At 44.2% G+C, this 16,054-nt stretch overlaps 1 protein-coding gene across 4 annotated transcripts in view; it reads left to right on the top strand.

Moving 5' to 3' along the window:
- Window positions 1-15,420, top strand: part of LOC147035634 (uncharacterized) — a 91,633-nt gene extending 76,213 nt beyond the window's left edge. For 3 of the 4 annotated variants that reach the window (XM_085845598.1, XM_085845590.1, XM_085845634.1), the window contains 5 exons: window positions 708-915; window positions 1,828-1,970; window positions 2,773-2,852; window positions 4,718-4,852; window positions 12,080-15,420. Coding sequence is in view for 1 of the 4 variants with exons in the window: in XM_085845634.1 (XP_085701760.1) it covers window positions 708-915; window positions 1,828-1,970; window positions 2,773-2,805 (384 nt within the window). In the remaining 3 variants the exon portion in view is untranslated. The remainder of the gene's footprint in view (window positions 1-707; window positions 916-1,827; window positions 1,971-2,772; window positions 2,853-4,717; window positions 4,853-12,079) is intronic. The other variant, XM_085845606.1, reaches the window with a different exon arrangement.
- The last annotated feature ends 634 nt before the right edge of the window (window positions 15,421-16,054 follow it).

The raw sequence follows: 16,054 nt of genomic DNA, 5'->3' as shown, positions 1-16,054 counted from the left end.
CTCCAAGGGAAAGACATCATCAGCAAAGTACGACAGTTGATGGAAGCGCATACTCCATGATCATGATATCCATGAATCAATTTGAAGTGCAAGGCAAAGCAGGCTGCAGATCAATTGACTGTAAATTTCATCCTGGGGCGTGAGCAGCCAGTGTCATCAAAAAACGTCCGCTGAGAACTCCACAGAGCAGAATACCATAGCCTGGTTGCAGTGTCCATCTCCCTCATCACATCTGGCAATGCATGTTTGCATGTTCAGTGGGACAAAGAGCACAGGCAATGGACGACTGAGCAGTGGAGAATTGTGATGTGGTCAGATGAATCATCTTCCACCATGTTCTCAACAAACAGACAAGTGCACATGTGGCGCAAACCTAAATAATTATTCAAACCTGAGTGCTTGTTGCCAACAGTGAAGAGATGTGATGGTTCTGTAATTTTGTGGGGCACATTTTCCTGGCATTGTTTGGATGTATTCATTCCCTCAGAAGCCAAGGTCAGTGCCAATCTCTGCTTAAAGGTTCTTGAAGGATCATCTTCACCCCATGTTGCAGCATTTATTTCCTGTGAGGAAGGGTATCTTCCAGGATTACACATCATTCATCATGTTTCACAAAATCCAATTATTGATACTCCTGCGATTGTTAATGTTTCTGGATGTACAAATGTTAAAGGACCATTAGTGATTTGTTTATCTTGTGATTGCAGGTGGAGTTAAAAACAAAAAAGTGGGAAGAGGATCTGGAGCGTCTCTCTTGTCCCATTTGTCTCGACATCATGGTTGGGCCACACAGGTGCCATCCATGTCAACACGCTTTCTGTGTGTCTTGCTTACGAGACATGCACCGTTGCCACTCTGGAAGCATCAACTGTGCGCTTTGTCGAGGCCTCGTCGAACAAGAGATGTTCTCCCGAGGTAACCATCAGGGTTGGAAGATTACCAATTGCTGTTTTTATATTCTCCTCGTTTTTATTATGTTAAGGCGTGCCTCCCCGTCGCTTTGCTGACGGGTTTAATCAGATGTTACCATGTTGTTCTTCACAAACATATTGCATGTATATCTGTGAATCTCAAGGAGGATGTAAAATGAATTGAAACACAAAAAAACGATCTTTTATAATACATAGTCATTGTTGCTGTTGCTGGTGTCATCGTGGCTGTGGTTGTTGTTGTTTGTGTGCTACTTCTGTGTCCATCACGATTAATTCTCAGGGGTTCTTACCCTCCGACCTTTGAAACTGCTGCGTGAAAGTTCCATGTCCTGCTTCTTCCTCTTCATTCTTGGAAGGACGGTTTTTTAATAACAGACTCTTTTCTGACGGGCTTCCAAGAGAATAGATTATTAGCTTTCCAACGGTACAATTTTATTATTCTTTGACCACAGGAACCATTTAGAATGAAGTGTCGCACGCATGCACACACACACACACACACACACACACACACACACACACACACACACACACACACACACACACACACACACACACACACACACACACACACACACACACACACACACACACACACACACACACACACTATAGGAAACAATCACAAGGTAGGAAGAACAGTGTTAATATCACAGAATAACAGAGCCCAATTCAATACATGTTTGTGAGGGTACCTCATCATTTTAAGATTTTCCCAGTGGTGTGTTTTTATTTATCTTTTCTAAGTTCTCTACTATACCCAACGGTTATGTTTCTGTCATTCACTGGTGCTTTACAAGCACAAAGGTTTTGCTGAAAACAATATTGAGAGAATATCCGTGCCATGATCTACTGTCCCTCCCCTTCCTTTATTTCTACCTGTTTCCCACTTCAGACCTCGACCGCGAAGCTCAGGCAAGTTTTCCAGATGAATACTTCGCCAAATACATTGAGGTCATTCAATCGATACCTCACTTTGGAGGGGGATACTTTGATGTCCTGCGTACGCGTTTCACATACCGGTGGCATGTTCTCAAGGTAAGGGACCATGAGAAAGTAAAATGTTTTGGATTGTTTTGCACAAGATTTTCGATGTAGGAACAGATTTCCTGATTTAGTTTATAATTTATTTATTTGTTCAGACAAGTTTAAAATCAGACTGTTCGGTGTACATATTACTGTGGAGATGAATAAACATACATGGGACAGACAACATTCATTGGACAGATGAAACAAATTATCTGAGTTGCCTACGAGGTTCACCATAAGGAAATGATGAGAAACCAGCCATCTTAACCTGGAGAGAACGTCATGAAAGGACGAAATAAAAGAGAAACTCGTGCTTCATTCACACCCTGAACGGTCCAGGTGCTGGATCCCCTTTATCACCACGATCTCAGCATCTTTCTTGCCTTCCACAAGGAAAGCGGGCTTCGACCAGGCCAGTGAAGCATTCTTGTGGGACACTTTCCTGTCTCATTCCAGCAGGTGGAACAATTTGTTGGTTTGGTGACCTCATCAAATTTCCAGCCCATTTTCATCATCTCGTAGGAGGATAGAACACCGAGGATGGCAAGGAGTGGATACAGAGAGGACCATATTGGTGCCCTTTCAAGACCAAATTGTTTTTTTATGAGAGTGAAGGCTCGTGGAAGAGGTAGAATACAGAATTGATCATGATGGAACTGAAAAACAGGAACAGCAGAGAGAGAGAGAGAGAGAGGAGGGGGGGGGTTGGGGCAGAAGAGAGCAGTGTGGGGGTGGGGTGGGACACCAACAGCAGGGTTCATTTGTTTATTCCATCTCACTTATCTGCTATCATTTGTCTTTTGATCCACAGCGAACTGTTACAAGACGGAGACCGCAAGTGTGAAATGTCTGTGGAGGCGGAAGAAACAAGATAATTTTATCTCACACAAGGTATGTTCTTGCAATTTTTGGATTATTTTAAATCATTAATTTTTCATCAGGAGTTGATACATGTGGAACTAGAAAGTATTCATGGAATACTTAACCCACACAATCTTGAGAAGGACTTGGTGTGAACCAACTCTTCTGGCAGCAAATTAAAAATTAAATCCAAATCAAATGGAAGACCAAATAAAATAGGTCCTGCATTGGAGTCATCAGAAGGAACCCGAACAAGCAAAAAGAAAAGATGGAGTCATCAGTTGGAACCTGGATGGGATTCATTAAAAAAATTAAAATATATATTTTCCTTCACTCCAATATGATTGACAAACCACGTGACCGATGAATTATTAATGAACAACCCTTGTATCCCCAAGGCTCAGGGAACACGTGGTTATTGAAGTCAAATCTCAGTGACTGAGGTCAAATCTCAGTTATTAAGGTCAAATCTCAGGTCAAATTGTTCCTCATTTTTAGATGAAAGAAAAACAACATTTGCCTCTGTAAATGTCGAGGCTTTTCTTTGTTGTTTGAGGGTGTTTTTGTCTTCTTTTTGTCATTAAATGATGTTCTCGACCACCTCCTCCTCGTTATAAACCCCTAAACCCCTCCTTGTTGCTGCTCCCCAATCTGTGAAATATATATCTTAGAGAGTATCTGAATAAAACGTTTCTAAAAAATGAATTGAATAGCAGAGAGAGGGGCAACATTGAGCTCCGCATACTTAACATATGGTGTATGTACATGATGGAATGATTGCATGTCATCAATCAGCTGTTACCCACCAATGAGGCAGTGCACATCGACAAGATGACAGTGATGCCCTTGTCCTGAGAGCAATGTAACCTGATTTTAGTTCAACTGGAACGTAGTTCCGGGGAGCTTATGGGATGGCACATTATCAGTCGGTCAGTCGGTCCGTCCGTCCATCCATAAACACTTGCAACTTCTTCTCTGAAACGACACATGCAATTTTGATGAAAATTGACGACAACCTTCATCACCCGTGATGTACCAAAGTTTATTCACGAAATGAAAAAATCGGGGTCTGAGAGGTCTACGGTGGGTTTTTCCCCCACCCCCCCCCCCGCCCCGCTCCCGAAAACAAACAAAAACCAAAAGAGGGATTTTCTTTGTTCTCCGAAACTATACACACAATATTGATGAAATTGTGAGGACAACCTTCATCACCCATGATGAATCAAAGTTTGTTCACGCGATTAAAAACATCAGGGCCATGACATTGATTCATTGGTATATTTTGCTGATTCGGTGTCCCATTGACTTCCTCCTCAGTCTCATTGTTCCCAGGTGAGCATCCAGGGGTATTGCCCCTATTTTTGTGATGTGGAATTGGAAATCTGAGACCATTTTTTAGGTGGAGAAGGAAATGCAAGATTGAGATAAGTTACTGGATGTGGAGTGTACAGGGTTCAGGTCTCATTTATCCACGTCCATCCCCCTTCTGTAGAGATGTTTGCATGAGACGGTCAAAATCTCTTTTCCAGGATTAGTTCATCAGTCGTCATCTGTAATTCACAAAGGTAGAACAATACATCATGAAGAACCTGTCATGAATTGTTGTTCTCGTGTATTGGAGGTTGATTTGCTTCCTCCACACTGAGTGGATAAACTGTAGAATGACCTCTCACTCTTTTTTTCGTTTTTTTTTTTTTGGGGGGGGGGAGGCGAAGGAGGGGGCGGTGAGGGTGTTGTGGGGGTTGGGGGGTTGTGGGGTGGGAATTCTTTGAACTGGTTGATTGTTTTTAATGTCACACATTGTTTCTCTTATTTTGATGAAAGCGATAAAATGTTGAATTACATCGTGACAGGGCCTACTAAAATGCTAATTGGACTGTTCTTTCCCTTTGCAGGAGGAGAAACCTGATGACTCCACCCAGTGCACATGGATTTGATGTTACCACTCTCATCCTGTGTCGTGGAAAATGGCAAGAACCAAGAAATGCTTTGCCTGCCCATTAGTAAGCCCAGAATCTCACAGACCAAAGGTATGTTTCAACCTATTGAAGCCGCTCCGTGTGTGTCCACATGTCTGTGCACTATCCCACACACAAACCAGATGATTACATTTTGATCATCGTCATTATTGGAAATGCAAAGCTCGTCATCAATTTGCAATCCTGTACCTTGCTTGCATTTACTATGTTGTTAAAACGTTTTGTTTTGGAGTCAATTTCCATCATTATTTGGAGGGGGAGGGGGAGGGGGATGTTAAATGAAGCTTAACTCGAAGGTGTGGGTGGAAAAGGGAGTGGGTTGGGTGGGGAGGAGTGGGGGTGACATGGAGATTGAGGAAGTGTGTATGCAGGATGTGTGTGCACTCTCATTCATTCAATATTTGGTTTTATTTTGATCAACTATGACGTCAGTAGACTTTAATTGGCAGGACCTTGACCGAACTCTGCCGTACAGCGAATACCTCGTACGGGAGAACATATTTTATCCAGACATCCAAATAATGGAAGATCCATCGTCCGGAATAAATGATCATGGCTAAATGAAGAAGAAAAAGGTTGATTTTTTTTCCAGACATAACTGCACGAAATCTGTGCGATCAGATGTATTATACAATCAATAAGTGAGTTCAAGTACACAGTGTTCACTAACCTGACTGTGGCTTTCAATTTCCTCTTCATTGCAGCAACAGCAGCACTTGGTTCTTCCCCTCAGGCCCAGTTGAAAATGAAAGTATATGATACTTCAAAGCAATTGATGGTCGTTCCCTGTGTTCCCTGTCATGGCTCGGTTAGAATGATTGTATAATACATTACAAATGCTGATTTTCGAACCTATATGCCATACGTACATGTACATTATTGCTCATATCTCAGAAACTATTGGAGTGCCCATCACAAAACTTATGTGGAAGCTTCTTGACATCATAAGGTACCTCTGGGATGAATTTGAGGAAATTTGAAGGATACATTTTTTGGGGGATTCACGATTGAAGTTTATATTTTGTGATAACTTTTTTGTGGTTGGAGGTAGGAAAATGTTGCCCAGAAAAATTCATAGGGCATGAAAATACCTTTAAAATGACACCAAAACCAGCTCTCTAGGTGTTATACTTTTAGAGATATGGCCATTTGAATTCGCGACGTCGTGCTAATTAGTCCAAAGTTCGTTAGTCTGTATCTCACTAATTAAGAGGCTGTTATCAAAAATATTTGAGTTCTTGCTATTTTTCATGGGTCCCAATTGGTTCCCAAAGTTTTACAAAAATCTGAGAGATGACGGCAGATTCTTTGATTATTTGACATGGAATGACCTACCAACCACGTCTCAACCGCCATCACACAACAACCACGCCACCGCCACCATCTACGCTCCCACATCATCGCATCACCGCCATTCCCAAACGGCACCATAACCATCAAACCACCACCGAAACCCCTCCACCACCTTCACCTCTCTCCTTCTACGGCCATTCCCGCACCACCTGTGAACACTGGGCGTCAGGCTGTCTCGGGCCCGTTCGGCGATTGGTGCTGAACGCACCGAGCCGCGAGCGCGATTGTCGGCCTTTCCGAGGGAAAAAGTCGGATCAAAAACGCAACACGCCCACTTCTCCTCCGTCCAATTAGCGAGCGTGGGGCGGCTTGGCCCCACCTCCAAGCGTGTGTATGTGAAGTCCGTATATGCAAATTTTAGGATCAGAAGAGGTTCACGCCCATTTTTGCCCGACCAATGGCTGACTGGGGGGGGGGAGGCGGCGTGGCCCTGCCTCCAATCGCGTTCTGATCCAAAAATTTGCATATACGCTGCTCCTGCCCGCCTATAAAAAGGCGAGCGCAAGGCAAAGAGAGTCGCAAAGGGTCGAGTCGGTCGGGTGAGGAGAGTGGTAAAGTGGTGATCGGGGGAGTCGGGTGAGGAGAGTGTGGAACGGAGAAGAGTTGCAGAGAGAGTCGGTCGAGGGAGAGCGGTGGAACTGCAGGCAAGGGAGCTTTTGTCCGAGGCAAGAAGGACGGCGGTCGGCGACGAGGTCGCAGTGTGGGATCGCTCGTCTCGGGACCCAAGCCCGCCAGCCATTCCCCTCCCCCAGGGCATCAACAATCTCCCTTTCCCCTGCGCTGAGATAGTGCAAAAGGGGGCCCCGTTCCCCCCCCCCCCGACACGTGGTGCCAACGAAACCCGCCAAGGAGCACGGAGTCGGGGCACAGCCGCGCAGCCACATTTGCGGCACGCCCGCCAACGCGTCACGAGGACGCGGGTAGGACCCCCCCCCCCGGTCTCGCGGACCTGGCCGCTCCTCCATGTCACGCGCACATTTGGCCTACAGGCCTGTCTGCCTCCTTGTCTATGAGGGTGGCTTCTTTCCTTTGCTTTTGTGTAAATGTGTGTTGGCGCCATCTGTGAAGTAGAACTGTATAAGTGTTACCGTGTGTGCGCATAATCGGTATTAACTCTGCGTCGTTGCTTTTATTGTTTTGGTCGCTTTATGTGCATTTTGACTGTATGGCTGTATATACGTGCTTTCCGTGTGCCGGGAAATAAATGTGCATTGTGTGAACTGTTTTCCCGTTTTCCCAAAGCGAACTGTTTCGCTTTGTCTTTCCTCCATTGACTCTCCATCCTGCTTCACATAAAGGGTTCGTCGTGGGTGCAAAACGCCCGGTAAATAATCTGAACCGTCGAGGTCGACGATAACACCGCTTGGTTATCCCGATAGTACGGAACGGGCTGCCCAAGCGGCTCGTGTCCAGAGTCGACCTGCGGCGAGGTACGATCGCCCGGTTTACCATCCGCGTGGGTACTTAGGTAGGTCGAGTTTGGCGAACAACCCTATCCTACGCGGGTGGCCGATTGGCACGATTGTGGTGAGGTCGAAAGGCCCACCCGTGACTGGCTCCGGGCAATAGTTCCCGGAGGGTCACGACTGAATTGTCCGTCCAGTGGGCGACGTGCCGCGATCCAAGTTACGTGGCCGTCCGCACGCCGTCGGGCGTGAATTCGCAACAATATGTATATATCGTGCGCCTGTCATCCGGCGACTCGGAGGCTTGGGTTGGAGGATCGCTTGATGACGGGAGCTCTGCGCTGGTCCACGCTATGAGAGGGTGTAGGGCAGCCCGGAATCATGGCAAAACCCAATCCTTATCCCTGTGTCGTAAGAGGTGGCCAGGGTTGCGTCAGGAAGGGCATCCGGCGTAAAACCTCTGCCAAATCAATATGCGGATCACAACGGATGATCCGCTGTGGCGACCCCTAAAGGGAGCAGCCGAAAGACGAACAATAACAATAATATAAATATATATATATATATATACATATATATATATATATATATATATATATATATATATATATATGTGAATGTAAGCCTGGTGTTGGCGCAGTGGTTAGGGCAGCGGCTTGGGATCCAAAAGGTCCTGAGTTCAAATCCCGTTGAGCCACTGAATTAATACACCAGGGGGTTCACTCAGCCTGTCATCCTTCCGAGGTCGGCGAAATGATTACCAGTATACTGGGCCGGTGTATACCCCGGTTGAAATAGGTATACCATATCCCTGTGTCGTAAGAGGCGACCAGGGTTGCGTCAGGAAGGGCATCCGGCGTAAAATATGTGCCAAATCACAATGCGGATCATACGGATGATCCGCTGTGGCGACCCCTAACGGGAGCAGCCGAAAGAAGAAGAAGAAGATATGTGAATGTAAGTACACACACATACAGGACCAGTCAAAAGTTTGGACATTCTCATTAATTCAAGGGTGTTTCTTCACTTTTACTATTTTCTACATTGTAGAATGACAGTGAAGACAGCAAAACCATGAAATAACACATATGGAATTATGTGATAACCAAAAAAGTGTTGAACCAATCAAAATATATTTTATATTTTAGATTCTTCAAAGAAGCCACCCTTTGCCTTGATGACAGCTTTGCACACTCTTGGCATTCTCTCAACTGGCTTCATGACGTTGTCACCTGGAATGTTTTTCCATCAACAGGTGTTCCTTCATAAAAAATTAATTTGTGGAATTTCTTTCCTTCATAATGCGTTTGAGCCATTCAGTTGTGTTGTGACGAGGTGGGTTTGGTATTCAGTAAATAACCCAATTTGGTGAAAGACCATGATTTTGTCTGTACTGGGGGACACAAGAACCACTCGAAGAAGCAAAGATAAACGACAGTCCATCATTACTTTAAGACATGAAGGTCAGTCAATCCAGAAAATTTCAAGAACTTTGAAAGTTTCTTTAAGCGTCGTCGCAAAAAACATCAAGCAGAATGATGAAACTGGCTCTCATGAGGACTGCCACAGGAGAGGAAGACCCAGAGTTACCTCAATTGCAGAGAATAAGTTTATTAGAGTTACAGCCTCAAAAATCACCAATGAACTGCACCTAAGATTGCAGCCAAAGTAACTGCTTCACAGAGTTCAAGTTATAGACAAATCTCACCATCAACTGTTCAGAGGAGACTGCATGAACCAGGCCTTCATGGTCGAATTGCTGCAAAAAAACACGACTGAAGGAGACCAATAATAATAAGAGACTTGCTTGGTCCAAGAAACACGAGCAATGGACGTTAGACCAGTGGAAATCTGTCCTTTGGTCTGATGAGTCCAAATTTGAGATTTTGGTTGCAACCGCCGTGTATTTGTGAGAAGCAGATAAGGTGAACGGAGGATCTCTGCATGTGTGGTTCCCACCATGAAGCATGGAGGAGGAGGAGGTGTGATGGTGTGTGGCTGCTTTTCTGGTGACACCGTCGGCGATTTATTTAGAATTCAAGACACACACGAAGGCCTTAGTCACATTTGCTCTACGGCGAGGATACAGCGGCCGTACGCCCTCTGAATTGACAGAAATGTACGGCGGTCGCAGAGTTTCTGAGGTGGCCTCAGGGTAGCCCGACGCCGTTTGGCTATATTTTACAGGTCGTAAGGTCGCCGTGGAATTATAACGCGGAGTCATAACTTTTTTAATTTCTATGTTCGCTGTAGCAATTCGAAAAGCCGAAAAAAAAAAACTGGTAAAAAAAAAATAAATTAACCCATTCGTTACCGTCCGTATGGCCACACATTCGCCTTAGGGTCCCCCTGCGGTCGCCTTGCGGGCACCTTGCGTCTGCCTTGAAAATTCTATGGCCGCCACAGGAACGCCCTAAGGCACCGTGCGACATCAAATCAAAGACCGTACGGCAACCCCACGTTTTCGGTCTCCACAATTTATAACTACGCCGTGCAGCTCCCCGAAAAATAAAAACAAATGTGACTACTACATTGTGTGACCGTGGAAATACCGCGGCCGCCGTATAATTGCTAGTGGCCGTATATTTTGGAGACCCCACGGCCGCCGTGGCAAATGTGACCTTGGCCTAACCAGCATTGCGACCACAGTATTCTGCAGCGATATGCCATCCCCTCTGGTTTGCGCTGAGTGGGACTATCATTGGTTTTTCACAGGACGGTGACCCAAAACACACCTCCTGGCTGTGTAAGGGCTATTTGACCAAGAAGGAGAGTGATGGAGTGCTGCATCAGATGACCTGGTCTCCATAGTCACCCTACCGAAACCCAATTGAGATGTTTTGGGATGAGTTGGACTGCAGAGTGAAGGAAAGGCAGCCAACAAGTGCTCAGCATATGTGGGAACTCCTTCAAGACTGTTGGAAAAGTATTCCAGGTGACTACCTCATGAAGTTGGTTGAGAAAATGCCAAGAGTGTGCAAAGCTGTCATCAAGGCAAAGGGTGGCTTCTTTGAAGAATGTAAAATCTAAAATATATTTTGATTTGTTGAACACTTTTTTGGTTTCAACATAATTCCAGATGTGTTATTTCATAGTTTTGATGTCTTCACTATTATTCTGCAATGTTGAAAATCGTAAAAATTGAGAAAAACCCTTCATTTAATAAGTACGTCCAAACTTTTGACTGGTACTGTACACACATGCATACATATTTCCATATGTCCATATTTGCAAGCATACATACATACATACATATATACATAAACACATACACTTGCTGAATTTTATAAAGATTGACATCAACGATTTGGATAATGGAGTGAAGAGTGAACTTTCCAAATTTGCAGATGACACAAAGCTTGGAGGTGAGGTGGAAAGCAGAGGGGGTGGTGATCAAATTCAGGAAAGTGTTGATACTTGCACAGATTGGGCAAAAGGATTGGCAGATGTAATTTAACCTGAACAAGTGTAAGGTGTTGGGGATGGGGAAGAACAATGAAAATCGAGATTACATGAGTTAGGGGTAATTTTGGAGCGTGTTACACAAGACAAGGATCTGGGGGTGGTAACAGATCCTGGAGGTAAGCAGGTAGCACAGTTCCAGACAGCTATCTGTAAAGCAAACAAGGTTTTAGGTTTTATTCGGAGGGTTATCAATTATAAATCAAAAGAGGTGGTGTCAACATTGTATAGGAATTTAATGAGGGCCATATCTAGAATAATGTGTGCAGTTTTGGTCAACACAGTTCCGCAAAGACATGGATGCCAGAGAGAGGGTTCAGCGCAGGGCTACTAGATTGATTCCAGGTCGAGCTCGACTCAGCTATCAGGAGCAGCTGAAGGAGACGGCTTTATTCACTAAAAAGGAGGCGGTTACGAGGAGATATGATGGAGATGTTAAAGATAATGAAAGGTATGGATAAAATAAGTGCAGCCGAATTATTCAACAGAGTAGACAGTGAAAGGACCAGGGGCCATACATACCCTGAGAGCAAAGAGGAAGAGAGTTAAGATGGTCGTAAGGCAGGGGACTTTTACTCAGAGTGTAATTAATGCATGGAATAGAGGGGTATTGGGGAAATAGAGGGGTATTGGGATGTTGATTGCACTTTTAGGTAGTTTGAGCATTGATGGGTGATTGTGTGCATGTGTACAGAGTGCTGTGGTGGGGGTCTTGACAACAGGGTTTGTGTGGTTTTTTTAACCAAGCCCATGCCTCCTCCCCTGAGGGGAAGAAAAACCAAAAATACAAAAGCTACAAAAACGAAAAAAGAAACAAAAAAAGCAACAACACCAACAACAACAAAATTTATTTCATGAATTAATAACTTTTTTGCATTTTCTTCCTTGGATCTTGTGTAGATAATTAGAATGGTGTTCGCGCAGGCCTGATGGGCTGAATGGTCTCCAGCTGTGTGAGATTTCCTTGTTTTCACATGTTTGTGTTGTTTTATGCATTTGATAGCAACAATGCATTTATTGTGTTCATGATATCATGCTTATTCTCTGACAATATTAGGGTTGAAGAAGGAAAAGAAGGAGAAGAAGAAGAACCTCTCTTTTGGTGTCTTCAGATGCATCGGACAGCAGAGGCAGATCCCCTTGGCAAGGGGGCACGACCTTCAATGGGTTTCCACTCTGATGCAAGATACTCAAATGGCTCATTCTTCCAAGTAAGGTGGTACGTACTCATTTTGATGATATAAAGGATGACAGGATGAATCTACCCACCTGGTGTTATTAGAAATGGCACAAGAGGGGGTTCAAATGCTCAGGACCCCAAGATCCTAAGCCAGCCACCTTTAACCATTCAGCCAACATCGTGTTTTTTGGACCTATAGTGTAAATGTAAATGTGCTGTCGTTCCCCCAGTTGTAAAATTTCATGTATTTGGTGTTCCCATCAGAGCACGAGCTCTCAACTGCCATCGAAAAAGTTTTATTCAAACCTGAAGGCACTGCAAACTACATACAGTGGTATCACTGTCCAGCAGGGAAGGTGCAGCTCTGACGTCTCCAATTTATCGGGGACTGTGCAGGTATCGTCCCACAAGGTCTTTTGTGTTCATCTGCGGAGGAGAAAGAGCTTGTATGAGAACCTTAGGGGCACACGCCTTTTCTCCATTCGTCCAGTCGTCTCGCCTGCGACTTTATCATTAATGATATTCATTCATTATTACTCAACTGTTTACGGATTCAAATACCCATCAACTCGGGATTATCAGAGGGTTCAAATCCACATCGTCATTGAAACGCCATCCCAACATTTTCCCGGCCTTGCATCGTTAAAAATTCCCAATGGAAGAAAAATTTCCACCTTGTGTGGTTCTGATACGAGGCCGGTGCCCTCGATTTATACACGTGGGTTTGAGTTGAGGACTAACCCCCAACTGACTACCCAAAACTGGTCAAACCAATTCCTGCTAACAGGAACATGTTCTGTGATGGAAAAAGCATTATAATATTTAAACTTGTGCTTTATTTGTTTTTATGATGGCATCGAGTTGCAAATGAACCTGTCGACCCCGTTGGTTGAATTCAGTGCACACACAGCAAAGCATTTGACTTCTCTGCAGAATCACCATCTCAGTACAGACAGACAGGCCTTTAAGTTCAGCCCTCGCTCGCCCCACCATGGATTATCCTGCTTTTCCGTACTCATGGACATGTCGTAAAAAAATGTCCCCTTCTTTTGGAAATAAGTCCACTGTTCTACGTCTTAGCACTCATGCTGCAAAGGAAAAGGGAGAATGAGAGGGCTTTCATGCATTCAATCAGTCATGTGACATGTGTGTGACTAATTTTACATTTGTGTGCAGAGGTGGTGTGGGGGTTCAAGGAAAACGAGGGTGAGTTAGAAACCGAAGTGAAGAGGGTGGAGAAGACAAACCCCACGCAGAGTCAATAAACACAGTGTGAACAAAGCTGTTGGCCGACTGCCAGGGTTGGTTCTGCCTTGCCCTCACCCATCATCCCTTGTGCAACCTCTGTTCTCGTATTCATAATTACTTTTGTCGGGATTTCAACAAAACGACCAGTTCGGCTGCAGAGTTCCATAACTCTGCACCGATTGGGTCTTGCATTTTTTTTTTTTACCCAAATCGCCATATTGTTTTAATGGCTTCTTCTTCTTCATCTTATTTTTTATCTTCTTCTGCTTCGTCTTCTTCATCTTCATGCAGTTCATGGCTGTGGGGTAGCATCATTCACTGAACGAGGTGCGGCTGTGCTTCTGATGCAATTTCTCATTTGCGCGACGGCAGGAATTTTGAATTTATTCAGGGGGTCTGGCGATAGCTCGCCCACTCATCGCGAAGGACACCGTGGGGTCTTTAAGTCCACCAATAATGCCAGCAGACATCGATTTATGGGATGTCACACACATTGATGAATCGCCCTGCATGGCAAACAGTTTTACCTGAGTCGGGATTCCAATCCTGGTGAGGAAGCTCAGAGGCGAGTGTGCGTACCTCTAGGGTAGCTAGGTTATCTTGCAAACTCTAGACAGCGGTGTGAAGGTACAACAAGATGCCTTGCCCACACCACAAAGTATTCCATTCAAAGAGGCAGAACCCTTCTGAGTTGTTCTCAGGTGTCAGCGATGGTGACTTGCTTGCTGGCATCAGGTTGGTTATACCACATGTGCACATGATGGCCGAGCCGTTGCAGACCTGTTCCAAACAACATACCCACTTGTTTTTGGTGCTCGTCGATTTTCCATATTGAGGCTACTCATCTACGTGTACAGTTAAGTGTACAAGTTTCATTCTGACATTTCATTCCTGGATTAATTCCCAAAATGCCCTTGCATGAGATATTATTGAACTGATATATGATTGATTCATTGGACTTGATGCCAGTTCAGCCTGTGTTTCCTCTTCCACAGCACCAGCAACTCTGATACAAGCAATAACGATACACAAGGAACTGGTGCAGGAGGAGGGCATTTGGCCCATCATGCCCATGCTGCACCAACCCCAGTATCACCCATCCACACACTAGCAAGCTCCAAGTCCTGTCAATATCCCCGTACCCCTTTATCTCCAATACATCCATGTACCTATCTAATTCCCATTTAAACTTATCCACCCCTTCCACTGCCACCACACTTCCATGGAGACCATTCTAATCTTCAACCTGAAAGTGCCAAGCATTGCCTTCATTGTCTATTGATTCTTTAATGACCCCAGTATAATTGCCATCTTCTTTTGGAGTCAGCCACAAAGGAATTTTTTGACCCAAGTCTTTCATGAACCGAATGGCCAGGCTTGATGTTTGAGTGAAATTGATTTGAATAGGAATTTTAATTTTTTTGTCAGTGTGCCGGAGATAACTCAACTGCTCTTCACAAAAGACACCGTGGGACATTGAATGTCCATCAACTGATGCCGGCAGACATCTCTCCGAGGGAAGGTACACTTTGTGATGAAATGTTTCGGTTGTTAATCACGAAGAATCGAACCTCGACTCGGCAGCACGGTAAGTGCACGATCTCCACATCCTCGTGATGATTTTTACACCAAACCGGCAAAACATTTGCCGAAGGCATTTTCAATCGGTCTGCCATGTGGCCCGTGATCATCAGGGAACACCCAGATGGGGCAAACATTAAAAAAATTTAATTAGCAGATTCTCATTTCCATTGTTTGGGGACAGCAATTGATCCTTGTTTCACCATATCATGGTCACCTCCCTGAATGGGCTATCTGATCATCATCGACTCATTGTTTTGGACAGCACTGTCTGGTCCCCTCCCTGCATGAGCTATCTGATTCTTGGTTCACCATTATGATTTAATGTACACACGTGGAGCGTTCAAAAAGTTAGACGAACCAGGTACCATTTGCAGTCTGCAACCCATGGATGCTTTTATAAATTCAATTCTTAATTTGTTTTCCTCTTGTGGAAATATATTAAAATATATATATATATATATATATATATATATATATATATATATATGTTTGATCCTTGTTTATATAATATATATATATATATATATATATATATATATATATATATATATATATATATATATATATATTAATATATCGTTGTGGTTCTGCAAAACAGCATGCCTCTTCGGCAATGGCCCCCAAGATACAGTGATCCCCGGGCAGTTAATTTGTTTGTCTTCATGCAGTCAGACCTTCCCCTCATGTCTAGTGGGTTAACGGGACGAAGTGCATTGCGTGGTTCCAATAGCTCGGTCCATTAACAACATCTCTATCTTCTCTTCTGATTTCTATACCTTCAATATCGCAATTTTTAAATTTTCCTTCAATATCGCAATTTCGATATTGCGAAATTCAATAGAGATATTTCCCCCCTTTCCTTTTAAACATGATACAAATCAGGCAATCAAGCAAACATACCATGATATGAATGGCAAACACACCACACAGCCTCCTGTGGGAGAATCAACATTGGAACAAACACACAATTCGGCACGAGCATGGCACGCCATTTCATTCAAATCTGCGCACCAATTTCCA

This window comes from Eptatretus burgeri, chromosome 1 (genome assembly GCF_056783735.1).
Source record: "Eptatretus burgeri isolate ZD-2024b chromosome 1, Ebu_testis_v1, whole genome shotgun sequence".
Taxonomy (NCBI): Eukaryota; Metazoa; Chordata; class Myxini; order Myxiniformes; family Myxinidae; genus Eptatretus; species Eptatretus burgeri.
The sequence above is the reverse complement of the archived record's forward strand: the minus strand, read 5'-3'. Positions and strand labels throughout refer to the sequence as shown.